This window comes from Polypterus senegalus, chromosome 1 (genome assembly GCF_016835505.1).
Source record: "Polypterus senegalus isolate Bchr_013 chromosome 1, ASM1683550v1, whole genome shotgun sequence".
Classification (NCBI taxonomy): Eukaryota; Metazoa; Chordata; class Cladistia; order Polypteriformes; family Polypteridae; genus Polypterus; species Polypterus senegalus.
The window spans coordinates 309,102,417-309,120,476 of NC_053154.1; the positions used below are offsets into that span (position 1 = coordinate 309,102,417).

Sequence of the window (18,060 nt, forward strand, 5' to 3'; positions counted from 1 at the left end):
GCATTTACGCAGCGCATGTCACCTCCGTGTTTCTAAAGCTTGATTTGACCTGCGCATGTCTGTTTGGTGTTGTGATACTTGCTCGGTGCTTTGTTTGAACTGTGAATATCACCACTTGGTTTCAAAAACTCGACAGAACTGCCAGACAGAATTAATCTTCATGGGTCATCAATGCATTTTAAATGGTTGTGTTGGATGTTAGTTAATGTTGAGAAATAAAACTGTAAATTATACAAATTAGAGATGCATAAAAGTGCAAAAGAAAGCTTTAGCAAAATGAGTTACAACACCTTGCTTAGATATTGCAAATTTTACTAAACCAAGGGTTTATATATAACGCTTAAAAAATGAAGAAAAAACGTAATGATCATAGTCTAATAGCAAATCAGTTAAGCTTCAAGGATACCAGTCTTTCCAGTTTGGAAGCATAAGCAATTGTTAATCAACTTCACCTGCTTTTGTGAAAATTAAAGTGACAACAGGTAGTCTGGAGAGGCAAAAGCAAGATAGCTCCCAAAAAGGGAATGGTGGGCACAGACAATTGCTCTCTCCTTATCCTTCCTGACAGAGTCTTTTCTAGTTTGATGTTTTGCTAGTGTCTCCTTATCGCTACTGGTACCTGCAGCCAGTTCAGGTTGCACAGGTAGTCCAGCTCCTCCTGGATGGAGGACGTTATGTATCCGTATGTCTGATGTTACCAAGTAGCTCCAGAGACTGTCCAGGAGGTCACTGATGCCCTGATCCAAGTCTGGGAGGTGATTCCCTATGACACCATCCTTCGTCTCATCAGGAGTGCATGCACGTACATGGGGGCCGTACACACAACTGAGTCCCATTATGAGTCACTGTGATGAAATTCACAGAAGCTGGATCAGCCTATGATTTCAGTTTTTGACTTGTTGCATCATTTTGTTTTCAATGAATTACACAGTATTACTAATTTAACATTTTCCACTTGAATATTTCATTCATCAAGATCCGATGTGTTATTTAAGTGATCCCTTCATGTTTTTTGAACAGCGAAATGAAATATTATGTCCTGCTCTGGAGATACAAAAAGAAAAATGAAAGAAAAGTAAATAAGAATACACTTAGCTTCTTTAAATGTCGTCTGACACTCACAATGATACAATTTTGAAGGAAAGCTCCTGGCAAAGCATGTATTGTAGGTATAGACAGGAGTGTTGTCTTCCATCCGTACATAGGTGAGCTTTAATTTTACAGTGCAATGTCAAGGCTTTTATACTTCTCTCCTGTTATTGTGTATCTATGTATTGGCCCAATGATGGACTGGCCCACCATATTGTTTCAGCTCCTTCCTTGAGCCTGATACTGCCTGGAGCAGATCACCCAAAACTGGATAAAGTAACCTGACTTTGAGGATTTCTGAGACATTTACAGCAGGTCAGCTTAGATTTTCTTTTTTTTTTAATTTTACAAGTGTCCTGAGCATTAACTCTTTCAGGGCGGATGTCAACTTTTGTCAGCAGGAGGGTTTGAGAGTGGTAGTCAACTAGTCTGACTCTCTTTGTTAGATGGAAAGTTAGCTTCGTTGATTTGACCGAGATTCTCTGCGCTTGTTAGTAGTGAAGAGCAAACAATGACAAAAATGAGATTGAAGCGAATGCACGTTTTGCATTTTATCGCTGAATTGGAGTCTGACTTGTCGGACTCTGATTCTGATGTAAGTGATCTGGAGAATGATATCGCAAATGAAAGTGAAGTACCAGGATGTTGCCTACGGCAATTTTTGCCTGGGAGGACTCTCTCTTGCAATGACAAGAGGTACAAACCAGATTGTATTGCACTGTGACTGTGACTGCCGCTGCTATTACCCAACTCAACGTGAAAATAGTTGGGCTGCCTGCCGTCATGCCGCTCGTGAGCTTCTCGAGTCATAAGAGACTGTGTACTGGCAGCCACGGTGCCCAGCAACAGATGTTTTAGGTTGATTCATGCGTGGAACCAATGCTTTGTGTGCTTTTCAGAAAACTGCATTTTTTTGGAAAAATATTTAGCCCTCAAAGAGTTATTTACTATTTAGTGGGTCTTTTGCTAAAGCACTTGCAGCCTTTAATTATTCTGTGTTGTTTGCCAGCGTGTCTGTTCTGCTCATTTTTAATGGTCATTAATAAGATACAACTAAGGGAAAAACTGCACCGAGAAAGGACAAAATAGAATGAAATTAACAAATGAGAGTTAAGCATTTAAATTTATGACAAGAGCAAAAATATTTCTAAATGTCTTAAAAATCATGCTGCTGTGCTTTTCTGAATGTAGAATAAGAGAGAGAAAAAAAAAAACACCAGCTAATGAAATGAAAGATCAGGGCTGTCAAGTGTTGTCACTGATTATGAATCTGGTTGGAACAAAAACCTGCAGCCACAGGGGGGGCCCAGGACCGAATTTGAAAAGCTACTCTTTTGGGTTCTTATACAGTATTTGTAAAAATGACTCTGAAAGCATGGGTACACTGATTCAACTATTAAAATCAATTTAAATTCTCCTGAAACCCATCCATCTTAATTTACACCTTAAAATTGAAAAATTTTAAAATGGTTAAAATTGTAGGCAATCCATCAATACAGTTAAAACCTTGTTCATTCAATTCATATTACAAAATTATATTTAAAAATGTATAATTTTAGCAGTAAATAAACTAAAATACATTTAGGGTGAAAATAGCATCCCCAATTGAAATTTTTAAAAATTGCTCTAAAAAATTTTTTTTTATTATTTTTAAGATTACTATTAAAAGAGCTATATTTCCACTGTGAAAAAATGGATAGAAACCCACAACCAACCCACCATTAATTTAAATAAAGTTTTAAAAAGAATTAAATAAATAATTAAAATCAGGGATGAAGAAGGGTCAACTATTTAAATTCAGTCTTCAAAAAAGGTACGGTTAGGGGTATAGAGAGGAATAGTAAAGTCTTACTGAAAGCCTATGGTTACTATTTAAGATTAGGCATGGTATCCTGTAAATTTAAGATAAGGGGTATGAAAAGGGGTACGATGATCTATATACAGTATGTTTTTATATGTTAGTTGGCCCCAAAGGGAGATCTTAACATCAGGACTCAGTCCAAATTAGATCCTTGAAGCAATTTTTAACATCAAGGGCCTGCCCCACTGACTTTAAGGTAAGGGATGGGGGAAGGGAAAGACCATCTTTAAAATTCTTAGGGTTAAGGAGCCATGAACCTCACCGCACGTCACTGATCCATACGTTTTTTAAACATCCATGTGCTGAGGTTTGGAGGACTTGGGCAACGCGCAGGGTCGGAATGTCAGTCCACGTTAAATAAAATCCAACGAATCTACGGAGTGACAAGTGAATGTACAAAATCAGATGTCAGTTTGTAATGAGAAGAATCGGATGGTTGAAGGTACGGATTATGTTTACTACAACAAGTTTTACGCTTTAAGCCGAAGTTTATACCGAGAGCGGCACGTATTTCAATCATTTCATTGTAAAGGCTCGGTCTATTGAACGTAACGGCAGCACCGTACCGCACCTCTGTGATCCGGCCTCCCGGCGCTGCCCTTCTGTCAAAACGAGCGGAGAAATTCAGCTCCCGCAGAAATGTAGGCAAATTGAAATGAAAATAAGGAAGACAAGTTGCATCCCAGCCCGTTTACTGTAAGATGATATACTTCAAATAAAATAAAAAAAAAAAAACGAAAGTAAAAGTAAAAATGTCCGTTCAATACCCACACGATTTATGACAAACAAGCTTAGTGCATTACCCTGATTAACGCAGGGACGTATAAAACAATTAATTCATCTTCATATAGCGAGCTCTATCATAAATTAGTTTACAGAACTGAAAACATTCTTAGATTTTATTTATTTATTTTTTTTAACAAAGGAAAAAAGGAAAGCGCTTACTGGTAGTTGTTCCTCCATTTGCTTGCTGAACCCACTTTAACTAGTTTAAGTTGACAAGAAGTGCCACCCAACTCCGCACATGACCCGTCTGCACTTTCTGTGACTTTACAGCACATTTCATGATGTCACTCCCATCTCAGCTCTGACGTAAGAGACGGCGACAGAGGCATTTCTGTGAGCTAACCTGGTGTCTGTTTACTCAGCAGCTGTTAGTGTGTTAAAATATGAAATTTCATGCCGGATTTTTGCATCGGATTTATTTATTTATTTATTTATTTTTCTTGCCATTTTTCATCTGTATGCAGTACATTTAACAATGAAACAAAAAACAGGCATCTTTTACTTTATGTATTGTAAATTAATTCCTACTCAGACGAATATCTCGGAACAAAAATAAGGCTCCGTTATTTTCAGTACTCAAGAACAAGAAACATTTGGGTTGGAGGAGGGGATGGGTTTGGCCGAGAGAGAGAGAGAGAGAGAGCGAGTGAGAGCAGCCTACAGACATTAAACAGCAATAGAGAAACAGCACCACCTAGTGTCAGAATTACAACTGGGCATAACATTACATTCGTTCCCCCTTATTTAATCCTTCCTATAGTCTGGCTGTCCAGTTATTCTTTAAGGGTGCTCCAGTTCAAACTGTCAAGGCTCCTTGGTAGGAGCAGCTGAAGTGTTTGCGGGTTTCTCCTGAACCTGATCAGGTGTGATGATATCAGTCTCACCCAATTGCTGAAGTATAACTGGCTGGGAGTTACTGCACCCTTTCAGATATTTCTAAATTGCTGTCTGTTTCATGGTGGAGGGTACTTTTTACTCAACACAACCCAACCCTAACTCTACAGAAAGCAAAAAAAAAAAGGTTCTAAATGTGACTTGAACAGAAAATTTCATTCTATGCAGATGATATGGTACTGTAAATATCAGACCCACAAAATACTGTACCTGCAGTCCTAACAGCACTTACAGAATTTCAAACGATTTCTGGTCTCAGAATTAATTTGACTAAAAGTGTGGTTTTTCCAGTGAATTCTCAAGCATACAATGTTAGATTAGACACCATCCCTTTAATTATTGCAGATCAGTTTAAATACCTAGGGGTCAACATCACAAGTAAACGTAAAGCTCTGCATTAACACAATTTTGCCATCTGTATGGAAAAATTAAGTAAGACTTGTATAGATGGTCAACCCTTCATCTCATTTTAGCTGGAAGAATTAACACTGTTAAAAAGAGAAGCTTAGGAAGGATATTCATGTTATTTCAAAACATTCCAATATACATCAACAAATCATTTTTAAGAAATTAGACTCAACCATAACCTCATTTATTTAGAATTCAAAACATCCACTTATCCAAAGAGCAACCCTACAAAGACCAAAGGCAGAAGGTGGCATGGCTCTACCCCATTTTTCAGGGGTGGGAATTGATTTGTTTTCAATCTTGTTTTTGTAAACATTGATGTATTTGTTTGGAATGTTGTGTGATTTCAATAAAATAAAAATAAATAAATAAATAAATAAATGTGACATTTTTTGTGCCTGGTGCTGCTCATTTTTGAACACCACCATGTCCTTTGGGTCAATTTTCCACCAACCATTTGCTTTAGTGATTTAATTATTCATTTGGGATTCTTTGCTTGTTTAAACCCATTACAAACATTTTAAAGGCATCTTTTCAGATCAGAAATGTGAAGAGTATTAGTAAAGTGACCTAAAAGGCTAAATACAGTAGTTTCAAAATATCATACTTTTGTACAGCTGCTACTTTTGAGCACTACTGTCCATGAGCCATTATTGACTTTAATGAGTTGAAGGTGTTTTGTTTGCTTGAAACCCATACAAAGCTTTGTAAAAAAAATCTGTCCTAAAACGTAGGATCACCACTCATTCAGATTAAGATGGCCAATCAACATAAAATGGGTTTGGGGAGAAAAATTAATCAGCACCTAAAAAGGGGATGTCAGAATTGGGTCAAAAAAGACCCGGAGAGAACAGTGTTAGGTCAGCACATGAAGACATTGTAAAGGTTAACTGTATTTATTTCATAGTTTCACAGGAGGCTGGGGGTCAGACCCAGCCGGGACGCCTGGAAGGACCGGGAGGTGGTCTATACGAGGTGTGGCAGAACAGTAATGAGATTGGCAACACTGCAAGCGATTTGGCAATGCTGCGCTGTTGTCCTTGATAGAGCACGTGTATCAGTACCCTCCCATAGCTCAGTGCGAGTTTCAACTCCTTCCGTTAACTACGTGATTTTTGTGATTGCTATTAGCGAAGTTGTGTTTTTGGTTGTGCATCACGCAAAATGGAACAGTGGAATTTGGAGCAACGTTGTGCCATTAAACGGCAAATGTGACGTTTGAAAAGTTAAAACAGGCCTATGGGGAATATTCTTCATCCCGAGCTCAAGTTTTTCGCTGACACAAATCATTTTTGGAAGGCAGAAAAACATGTTGAAGATAAACACAGTTCAGGGAGACCTTCAACTTCGAAAACCAATGAAAACATCGAACGTGTGAACACTCTTGTGAGATCAGACTGCCGTTTAACATTAAGAATGTTGAGTGAACAATTAAATTTGAACAGATTTACCGTTCATCAAATTGGATGCTCCATCATGACAACGCCCCATGTCACACTGCCCTCTCCATAACAGAATGTTTGACCTCAAAAGGCATTCCTGTGGTTCCCCAGCCCCCTTATTCACCTGACCTCAGTCCGTGTGACTTTTTCCTAAACTGAAAAATGTCCTCAAAGGACGTCATTTCAGGCCTTTAGAAAACATCCAAAAGAGTGTAACGGACATGCTGAAGACCATACCGGTTGAAGACTTCCAGCGCTGCTACCAACAGTGGGAACAACGTCTCCATCGGTGTGTAGCTGCCCAAGGGAACTACTTTGAAGGGGATAACATTGATGTTTGAAAAAAATAAAAACTTTGGTAAATAAAAAATCTGTCTCATTACTTTTCTTCCACAGCTCGTACGTCCCTCGGGCCACAAGGGCGCCCTGGATGTTGAGGGGACCACAGGGAAAGAGCAAGGAGGCTCAACCCCACTGCCAGGGGAAGCCCCGAGTGTCGTGGAGCCTGGGAGATCGACACTTGCATCACACCTGGGAAGGTGGAGGAAGGACCTTCCAGGGACACAAAGGCAAGGGCAGCATTTCCGCCACACCAGGAAGTGCTGCAGGAAGAACGTCATCAGGCACCTGGAGCACATCTAGGTGGAAATAACAGGGGCTGCTTCACTCAAATCAGGGAGCTAGAGTCAGGAGCAAGATCAGGATGAAGCTCCCGTGAGGAGAGGAAAGGCGGCCCATGGACATTGAGAGAAAGGACCGTGTGGAGGGTGATTGGTGCTGGGAGCACTGTGTGTTGGGCAGACTTTTTTGTAAGAATAAATGTGTATTTTATAAAGAAGTGATCATTGTCTGATGGTGTTTGGACCCGTGTTCATAATAGTTCAAATCCGGATGCACAATTAACGGTTGCAAATGTTTTTAAACAGATAAACGCAGGTATATTTTGAAGTAGTTCTTTTAATTAGCTACCAAAGTCAATTAACTGTTCCAGGGTGTAAGAATATCCTTCTATATAAAAGCCGTCGGGATTGTCCTTCCGTCTCGTGAGTGCTACGCAGGCGCGGTTTCACACACGCTCCGTCCATTTTGTAATGCACGATGGGATTTGTAGTTTCGTTTTTCAAGGTAAAAGATGATTTTATACTGCAGATTGTGCGATATCTTCTTCTTCTTTCTTTCCTACTATAAAAAGTGGTCGGAATTGTCCTCCCGTCCCGTGAGTGGAAAGTGTAGTGGTGTTCCGCTTATCACAGACTTACTACTTGCAGCTTGCAGTACGAAGCGACATGATGCTAGCAGAGTTCTGGTGCACCATCATTCCCTTGCTTTTGTGCGCAATGCGCTGGAAAAATAGACAAAATTATGTCTCTGGAAATAATTAATGTTGATGGAGTACAAATGCCTCACCGCGTACTAAATATCAGTTGGGTTCAAAAGGGTGACCTCAATATAGAAAAAAAGTTTAAATTTCATCACAAAAATAACAGAAACTACGAGTATTATAGTAATACCGCTCAAATGCAATATAACCAAATTAATGAGTGTGTATAAAATATCAAATTGATCTACTTAATGAATTGCCTTAAGAAGTGGTCAACTTAAAAGTCGGTCACCTTAAAAGGCGGGTCCGCCTAGTTTTATGGATAAATTGTCGCATTGCTGTATAGGCTTACAATAGTGATGTATGAATGTCTCTTATTAAACTACTGTATGGAAATATTGGAGACCAGTGGTGTCAAATTCAGAAGCTGGGCAGGCTGCAGTGTACTCTTAAATATAAAGACTCTGAAGTGCTTCTTTAGAGCGATGCCAAAGGGGAACTACCCACATGATGTTTCCAAAAAGAATGTTTATTTAGAACAGTAGCAGGTTCAATAATTAGCCATTGTGGTCTATGGCCGGCTTCTCATCCCGGCCAATACCACCAGGCCTCAAGATGGAGCCCTCCCTGCAGCATGGAGGTGCCCCAAAGACCAGCAGGGAATCCTGGATAATGGAGTTTTCATCCACAGCCCTGCCGGATACCCCAGGGGCTGCTAGATGGAGCTGCAGGGAGGAGCAAAGAATATTATTTGCCTTACGCCCCTGAAGTACGTCTGAGTCACATGGACGAGGGGAATGACGTGCTTCTGGGGTGAAGAAAAAGAAGAGTTTTGATCTGACCGAGAAGTGCTAAGAAGTCACATGGACTGAGGGTTCAGAAGCACTTCCAGGTCACGGACTATAAAAACACTGTGGCAGCTCCAAGATGGCGAGCTGAGCTGGGTGGAAGGGTGGCAAAGTGTCTGGGAGTGGAGGATTGTTTATTATTGTGTATTTGTGTGATTTGATGAGTATAGTGGAGAGGAGGGTGCTTTGTGCACTGTTCTTTGTTAATAAAGTCAACAACGCACTCACAGATTAAAACAAAGACAGTGTGACATCTAGATTGTAATTCTGCTTCAAAATTTATAGATACCTTGAGTAAGTCGAGTGTAATTGTGGAAAACCATTTAGATCAGATAACATCAGATGTAAACATGGAAAACAATTTAGATCAGCTAACAGCACATTATAATGTGACCTTGAAAGATGCTCTGGACACAGTGGCTCCCCTTAAAACAAAAGTGATCAAAGCACATAGAAACTCTCCCTGGTTTAATGAAAATACTCGAGCTCTTAAATTAGAGTGTCAAAAACTGGAGTGCAGATGGAGAACAACAAAGCTACATGTCTTTCAAAGTGCATGGACAGAGAGTGTTAATAAATATAAAAAGCCCTCTTTAAAGCTTGCTCAGAATACTATTCTACATTAATAAATATCAATAATAAAAATCCTCAGGTACTGTTTAGAACAGTGGCTAAATTAACAAATGGCAATTCAGATCAACAGTGCAAAATACCAACAGATATTAGCAGTACAGACTTTATGAACTTCTTCAATGAGAAAATTAAAAATATAAGATCCCAGATCTCTGCATCACAGTACAAACCAAATACTAGCTTAGCAGACCCTGCGCACATTGCATTCAGCACTTTAGTAATTTTAATCCTGTAACTCACCAGGAAGTCTTAACTTTAATTACTAAAATGAAGCCCTCTACTTGTTCCCTAGATCCAGTGCCAACAAAACTAGTAAAAAGTGCAATGGATGTTCTTGCAGCGCCTATTCTAACCGTTATCAATAGTTCATTACTGCATGGCACAGTATCTGTTGCACTAAAAGTGTCAGTCATTAAACCATTACTTAAAAAGTCAGACCTAGACCCACACATAATAAATAATTATAGGCCTATTTCAAATTTACCATTTCTCTCTAAAATACTAGAGAAAGTAGTCCAGTCAGCTTCAGTCACACCTTACGCATTACAATTTATTTGAGAAATTCCAGTCTGGTTTTCGCACTGGTCATAGTACAGAAACTGCAATAACACGGGTTGTAAATGACATTCTGATATCCTCTGATGAAGGAAACTCCACTGCAATTATGTTGTTAGACTTAAGTGAAGCATTTGACACCATTGACCATTCTATTTTACTGCACAGGCTAGAAAACGATGTTGGGCTTACAGGCCCCGTGCTTGCTTGGTTCAGTTCTTATTTATCAAATCTATTCCAGTATGTACAGAAATGTGCTGACAGGACTCCATCATTATACACAGAAGTTCAATATTGTGTCCCTCAGGGCTCAGTACTGGGACCTTTACTGTTTTCACTTTACATGCTTCCACTGGGATCTCTCATTAGGAAACATAATGTTAATTTTCACTCGTATGCAGATGACACCCAGGTATACCTTTCATTTAAATCAAATGAAGTTTCTCCAATGTTGTCTTTAATTAGTTCATCCATCCATCCATCCATCCTCTTCCGCTTATCCGAGGTTGGATCGCGGGAGTAGAAGCTTAAGCAGAGAAGCCCAGACTTCCCTCCCCGGCCACTTCTTTCAGCTCTTCTGGGAGAATCCCAAGGCTTTCCCAGGCCAGCCGGGAGACATAGTCCCTCCAGCGTGTCCTGGGTCTTCCCCGGGCCTCCTCCCGTTGGACGTGCCCGGAACACATCACCAGGGAGGCGTCCAGGAGGCATTCTGATCAGATGCCCGAGCCACCTCATCTGACTCCTCTCGATGCAGAGGAGCAGCAGCTCTTCTCTGAGCCCCTCCCGGATGACTGAGCTCCTCACCCTATCTTTAAGGGAAAGCCCAGACACCCTGTGAAGGAAACTCATTTCAGCCGCTTGTATTCGATCTCGCTCTTTCGTCACTACCCATAGCTCATGACCATAGGTGAGGGTAGGAACGTAGATCGACTGGTAAATTGAGAGCTTTGCCTTACGGCTCAGCTCCTTATTCACCACGACAGACCGATGCAGAGCCCGCATCACTGTGGATGCCGCACCGATCCGCCTGTCATCTCACGCCCATTCTTCCCTCACTCGTGAACAAGACCCCGAGATACTTGAACTCCTCCACTTGGGGCAGGATCTCTCCCCAACCCTGAGAGGGCACTCCACCCTTTTCCGCTGAGGACCATGTCTCGGATTTGGAGGTGCTGATTCTCATCCCAGCCGCTTCACACTCAGCTGTAACCGATCCAGAGAGAGCTGAAGATCACGGCCTGATGAAGCCAACAGGCCAACATCATCTGCAAAAAGCAGTGACCCAATCCTGAGTCCACCAAACCGACCCCTTCAACACCCTGGCTGCGCCTAGAAATTCTGTCCATAAAAGTTATGAACAGAATCGGTGACAAAGGGCAGCCCTGGCGGAGTCCAACTCTCACTGGAAACGGGCTCGACTTACTGCGGCAATGCGGACCAAGCTCTGACACCGTTGTACAGAGACCGAACAGCTCTTATCAGGGGGTCTGGTACCCCATACTCCCGGAGCACCCCCCACAGGATTCCCCGAGGGACACGGTCAATGCCTTTTCCAAGTCCACAAAACACATGTAGACTGGTGGGCAAACTCCCATGCACCCTCCAGGATCCTGCTAAGGGTGAAGAGCTGGTCCACTGTTCCGCACCAGGACTAAAACCACACTGTTCCTCCTGAATCCGACGGACCCTCCTCTCCAGAACCCCCGAATAGACTTTTCCTGGGAGGCTGCGGAGTGTGATCCTCTATAGTTGGAACACACCCTCCGTCCCCTTTTAAAGAGGGGACCACCACCCCGGTCTGCCAATCCAGAGGCACTGTTCCCGATGTCCATGCGATGTTGCAGAGACGTGTCAACCAAGACAGTCCTACAACATCCAGAGCCTTAAGGAACTCCGGGAGTATCTCATCCACCCCCGGGGCCCTGCCACCAAGGAGTTTTTTGACCACCTCGGTGACTTCAGTCCCAGAGATGGGAGAGCCCACCTCAGAGTCCCCAGGCTCTGCTTCCTCATTGGAAGGCATGTTAGTGGGATTGAGGAGGTCTTCAAGTACTCCCCCACCACCCACAACGCCCGAAGTCGAGGTCAGCAGCGCACCATCCCCACCATATACGGTGTTGACACTGCACTGCTTCCCTCCTGAGACGCCGGACGGTGGACCAGAATCTCCTCGGCCGTCCAAAGTCGCTCTCCATGGCCTCCAAACTCCTCCCATGCCCGAAGTTTTGCCTCAGCAACAACCGGCCGCTTCGCTTGGCCTGCCGGTACCTATCAGCTGCCTCCAGAGACCCACAGGACAAAAAGTCCTATAGGACTCCTTCTTCAGCTTGACGGCATCCCTCACTGCTGGTGTCCACCAACGGGTTCGGGATTGCCGCCGACAGGCACCGACCACCTTGCGGCCACAGCTCCGGTCAGCCGCCTCAACAATAGAGGCACGGAACATGGCCCATTCGACTCAATGTCCCCACCTCCCTCGGGGCGTGGTTGAAGTTCTGCCGAGGTGGGAGTTGAAGCTACTTCTGACAGGGGACTCTGCCAGCCGTTCCCAGCAGACCCTCACAACACGCTTGGGCCTACCAGGTCTGACCGCATCTTCCCCACCATCGAAGCCAACTCACCACCAGGTGGTGATCAGTTGACAGCTCCCCCTCTCTTCACCCGAGTGTCCAAGACATATGGCCGCAAGTCCACGACACACCACAAAGTCGATCATCACCTGAGGCCTAGGGTGTCCTGGTGCCAAGTGCACATATGAACACCCTTATGCTTGAACATGGTGTTCGTTATGGACAATCCGTGACGAGCACAGAAGTCCAATAACAAAACACCGCCGGGTTCAGATCGGGGCCATTCCTCCCAATCACGCCTTCCAGGTCTCACTGTCATTGCCCACGTGAGCATTGAAGTCTCCCAGCAAAACGAGGGAATCCCCAGAAGGTATGCCCTCTAGCACCCCTCCAGAGACTCCAAAAGGGTGGATACTCCAAACTGCTGTTCGCGATACGCACAAACAACAGTCAGGACCCTTCCCCCCACCTGAAGGCGGAGGGAGGCAACCCTCTCGTCCACCGTGGTAAACCCCAATGCACAGGCTCCAAGTTGGCGGGCAGTAAGTATGCCCACACCTGCTCGGCGCCTCTCACCGGGGCAACTCCAGAGTGGTAGAGAGTCCAGCTCCTCTCAAGGAGATTGGTTCCAGAGTCCAAGCTGTGCGTCGAGGTGAGTCCACTATATCTAGCCGGAACCTCTCACCTCGCGCACTAGCTCAGGCTCCTTCCCTTCAGAGAGGTGACATTCCACGCCCCAAGAGCCAGTTTCTGTAGCCGAGGATCAGACCGCCAAGGTCCCGCCCGCCACCACCCAACTCACACTGCACCCGACCTCCTTGGCCCCTCCCATAGGTGGTGAGCGCATGGGAGGTAGGACCCACGCTACCTCTTCGGCTGTGCCCGCCGAGCCCCATGGGTGCAGGCCCGCCACCAGGCGCCGCCATCGAGCCCCACCTCCAGGCCTGGCTCCAGAGAAGGGCCCGGTGACCCGCGTCCGGGCAAGGGAAAACGTCGTCCATTTTTATTCTTCATTGGAGGTTTGTTGAACCTTCTTTGTCTCATCCCTCACCTAGGACCAGTTTGCCTTGGTGGTTCTACCGGGCATAAAGCCCCGGACAACATAGCTCCTAGGATCATTGGGACACGCAAACCCCTCCACCACGATAAGGTGATGGCTCAAGGCTTTAATTAGTTGTGTTAGTGAATTAAAGGAGTGGATGAATGAGAACTACTTGTCCTTAAATACAGATAAAACAGATGTTAATTGTTGGAGGGAATGACGCTGATCACAGCAATATTTTGTCGTCATTTAACTCAGTTGGAATCCCAATTAATTTTACTGAATCAGCCCGCAATCTAGGAGTTATCTTTGATTCTAGCATGTCATTTAAAGCACATATTACAAAGTTGTCCAAAACATGTTTCTTCCATCTTAAAAATATTAGGAAATTAAGGCGCTTTCTAAATAAACAGGATTCTGAGAAATTAATTCATGCATTTATCTCTAGTAGGATTGACTACTGCAATGCGGTGTTCACTGGCTGTTCAAACTGTTCTTTATACAGCCTCCAGTTAATCTAAAATGCGGCTGCAAGAATTATTACAAGAACAAGAAAATATGAACACATAACCCCAGTTCTTAAATCTTTACACTGGCTCCCGGTTAAGTTTAGGGCAGATTTCAAAATCTTCCTTTTAACATATAAAGCATTAAATGGCTGAGGTCTGGCTTACTTGTCTGAACTTATCATGACTTACAAACTCGAGCGCACATTAAGATCTCAAGATGCCGGTCTGCTTATGATTCCAAGGATTAATAAAATAACAGTGGGAGGTTGAGCTTTTAGTTACAGGGCCCCTAAACTGTGGAATGGTCTTCCTGCTTTTATAAGAGATGCCCTTTCAGTCTCAGCCTTTAAATCCCTACTGAAGACTCACTACTTCAGTTTAGCACACCCTGACTAGAGCTGCTGACTAACTGTACATACTGCATCTCTGTTGTTAGTCATTAGCACTAAAACATAAGTAACATGATAGTTAGAATTGAATACTAACCCTCACCTATTCTGTTTCTGTTCTCGGTACTCAAATGTGGCAATTGGTGCCACTGCCCACCTGCCATGTTGTTTGCCTGCCTATGGTAAAGTCATCCCTGATGGAGGATCACAGGAATCATGGGAAAGAGGGGTCCTTTCATCGGATTGGCTGGCCGAGCAACGTTTCAGCCGTGGAATTGCCAAATGGGGGAGGCAGCTTGATGGATGAGGTCTCCAGGACTCTAAAAATATCCAAATCTTATTATGTGATATCATCTAACGTTAAATTCTGCTCCGTACTTCTAAAATGTTTATTATTATGCTGTATTAAGGATTTGTTCTGTTCTGTGTATTGTATTGTATTGACCCCCTTCTTTTGACACCCACTGTACGCCCAACCTACCTGGAAAGGGGTCTTTCTTTGAACTGCCTTTCTCAAGGTTTCTTCCATTTTCCCTACAAGGTTTTTTTTGGAGTTTTTCCTTCTCTTCTCAGAGAGTCAAGGCTGGGGGGCTGTCAAGAGGCAGGGCCTGTTAAAGCCCATTGCTGCACTTCCTGTGTGATTTTAGGCTATACAAAAATAAACTGTATTGTATTGTATTGTATTGTATTTGGACTTTTACTTGGTGTCTGGAGTCTTGGACAGGGGTTCAAGGGAGCAATACTGCCCCCTATCTGTCACACCATGCAAGATGGTGTCAGATCTGTGAAATGCATTTGAAAGGACTCTAACTGCAAACAGCAACATAGGGTCAATTTACGGTTTTCTTGATCTTTTGTACCTCATCACGTAGCCTATTATACATTAATGATTTCTGGTTTGATTTTTTCCACATATTAGGAACCATTTTAAAGCTCAAAAACCATTTTCGTTTGCTGATAATCTTTCACAGAATGATTTTTGTTTCTGTTGCCTTCACCAGAAGTATTTTGCTCACTGCTATATTGTACTTATTTCTATTAAGTGTATGTACTTTTTAACATTATGTCATGGAGCTGATGCCCACTACATGACAAACCTACTCAGGATCCCAGATTAGGACCGTGTGAAGGGTGACACTTCAGCACCACTCTAGTTTAGATGGAATGGAACACTGGGAGGTTTTTTATGGTGACTGGAGTGCCAATTCTGCCATCAACCCCCAAGTTTGTCCCTACAGGTTGGAGGACCTACATGCAGGGTTGGATGCAGATTAACCTCATACCCAGGATTGAGCAATTGCAGGTTAAGGGTCTTGCTCAAGGGCCCAACAAAGTAGAGTCACATTTGGCATTTATGGAAATCGAACTGGCAATCTTCTGATTGAAAATCCCTAGACTCAGAATCACCACTCCACTATTATGTTGTGGGCTCACTAAAAACCTGCTGACAAACCGAATTTCCCTCAATACATACAATAAAAACAGAGTGAAAATGTTCAAGACATAATTCAACAAGAAACTATACAATCTTATAAAGTGCCATTAAAGAAATAGTATTTTTAAGATTGGGCCTGCAGGTTTTCATCACTTCCTTAATTAGTTACAGCTGGCAACAGAACAGACATTTTTTGCCCTCATCTTTAGAACATTAGAAGAACTGTGACAAGGACTGGGCATTTAGTCCAAAAAGCTAGACAGGGCTGTTCAACTAATTAAGTATCTCCAAAATGATATCACGTCAAGATCCGAAGGTCCCTAAAATCTTCGTTTACCACACTACTTGGTCTCTTATTTCAGGTGTCTGTATGAAGAAAAACTTTGTTTGTGCGAAATTTACCCTTAGTAAGTATCCCCACGCTCTTAATGAACTCATTTTAAAGTTACCATCTCAATCCACTGGACTAATTCCATTCATACTGATGTCACTTCTTAATCTTCTTTTCCTTAAACTGTAAAGGCTCAGCTCGTTTAATCTTTCCTCATAACTCATCCTCTGTAGCCCAGAATCAGCCTAGTCACTCTTCTCTGGACCATTTCTAGCACTGCGATTTCATTTTTGTAGCCTGGAGACCCAAACTGCACCCAGGACTCCAGATGAGGCCTCACCAGTGTGTTATAAAGGTTGAGCAGAACCTCCTGTGACTTACATTCTTATTACAGATGCGTGGAGTACAAGTTTAATGTCACTGTACACTGTACAAAAATTATTTTATAAATCCATTCACATGTATAGGCCAGGCCAAAGTTAGCACACAGGGGCTTTCTGCATTTAGAACTGCTAGGCAAGCAGTTCAAGAGAGAAGGTTCAACTACAAAATTGGCATTGTACTATTTCCGTATGTTAGCGATGAAATCAAATCCTCTCCTTTCCTTCTTTGGAACCTAAGTAAGGGCCTGCACATGGAGAAGACAGTATATAAAGATTTGAACAGCAGCCAAATACTTTGAAGCTGAAGGGCGGATGGATGATAATGTAATCTGTCCTGAAAATCCTTTCAGTGCAATGACGAAAAATGGCAGACTATATAGATCAAGATCCCACCTTGGTATTGTCATGTTTTTTGACTTCCTTGTCTGTAATGCCACATAAATCATCAGTAAAGAAAGCAAAGTTATTTTCTCTTATGTGATTTTAGGAACTATATAACCTGACATTCTGTTAGCTTTGCCCTGCAGGGACCTGTGATTCAGTTTTAACCGAGGAGTATCCTTCCAACCTTCCAACCAGTCAGCGTTCCGGTCGAGCCATGGTCCTGGGACCTCATGTATAAACGGTGTGTACGCACAGAAATGTTGCGTAAGAACGTTTTCACATTCAAATCATGATGTATAAAACCTAAATTTGGCGTAAAGCCATGCACATTTCCATGGTACCTCATACACAAGTTCTCCACACGGTTTTGCAGACTGTTGGCACCCAGCGTCAAAGCAGTGCTACTGTTCCTGTGTGGTTTATCTTTCTTTCTTAGATGCACATTCCTGACACGGCTTTATAAATACACTAAAATTAACTGCGTATTGTTTATTAGTGTAATTCATCTGATTGTAATTAACTTGTAACAATATAATGGTCCAGGGAATAGCCATAGTATTCCAAATACCATAACTGCTTCAGTGTTGTTACTGTCACTGCACCTTTATTTCTTTTTTCAGCTGCTCCCGTTAGGAGTTGCCACAGTGGATAATCTTTTTCCATACTACTCTCACTGCACCACTCGGAGTATTTACAGTATATCACTATATCTGAGTAGGGAATCACCACAGAATTATCAGTATACAGCATCAAGCCCACGCTGCCTCAGCCAAGGCAAAACGTTTCAGAGCCTTTCCTGTACGGACCTCGCGGTTCAGAAACAGTTTCATCCCAAGAACTAGAAATGTACTTAATGAATTGCTCCTTGTAGAACTGTTAGTACTTATAAGTACAATCACCCCACTGTAAACTTGCACTACAGTTATAATATCGCACAACCTGAGCCACTTTATAAAGCGTGTATTTCCATATGATGACGATATCATTTCTAAGGTGAAATGCAGCAAAATATGTTTATTATATTATACAGACAAAACTTTAACTTCATTTAAATAATCTGTATTGTTAAGAATTAAACATGTGAGGACACGGTGCCGGAACGTTAGCAAGTTCACGGATTGTTCCTGCCTCGTGCTGTATATTTGCTGAGGCTGGCATGACACTGGAAGAATAGACGGAT

General features: G+C 42.7%; 1 protein-coding gene across 5 annotated transcripts in view; it reads right to left on the minus strand.

Moving 5' to 3' along the window:
* The window catches only part of LOC120514773 (ICOS ligand-like), a 134,202-nt gene that overhangs the window by 37,649 nt on the left and 78,493 nt on the right, over positions 1-18,060 (minus strand). The window contains exon 1 of one of the 5 annotated variants that reach the window (XR_005630518.1): positions 3,896-4,099. The exons of 3 other annotated variants lie outside the window; for them this stretch is intronic. Coding sequence is in view for 1 of the 2 variants with exons in the window: in XM_039735338.1 (XP_039591272.1) it covers positions 3,896-3,913 (18 nt within the window). In the remaining variant the exon portion in view is untranslated. Of the gene's footprint in view, positions 1-3,895; positions 4,100-18,060 lie in introns of those variants that run through there. One more of the 5 variants, XM_039735338.1, reaches the window with a different exon arrangement.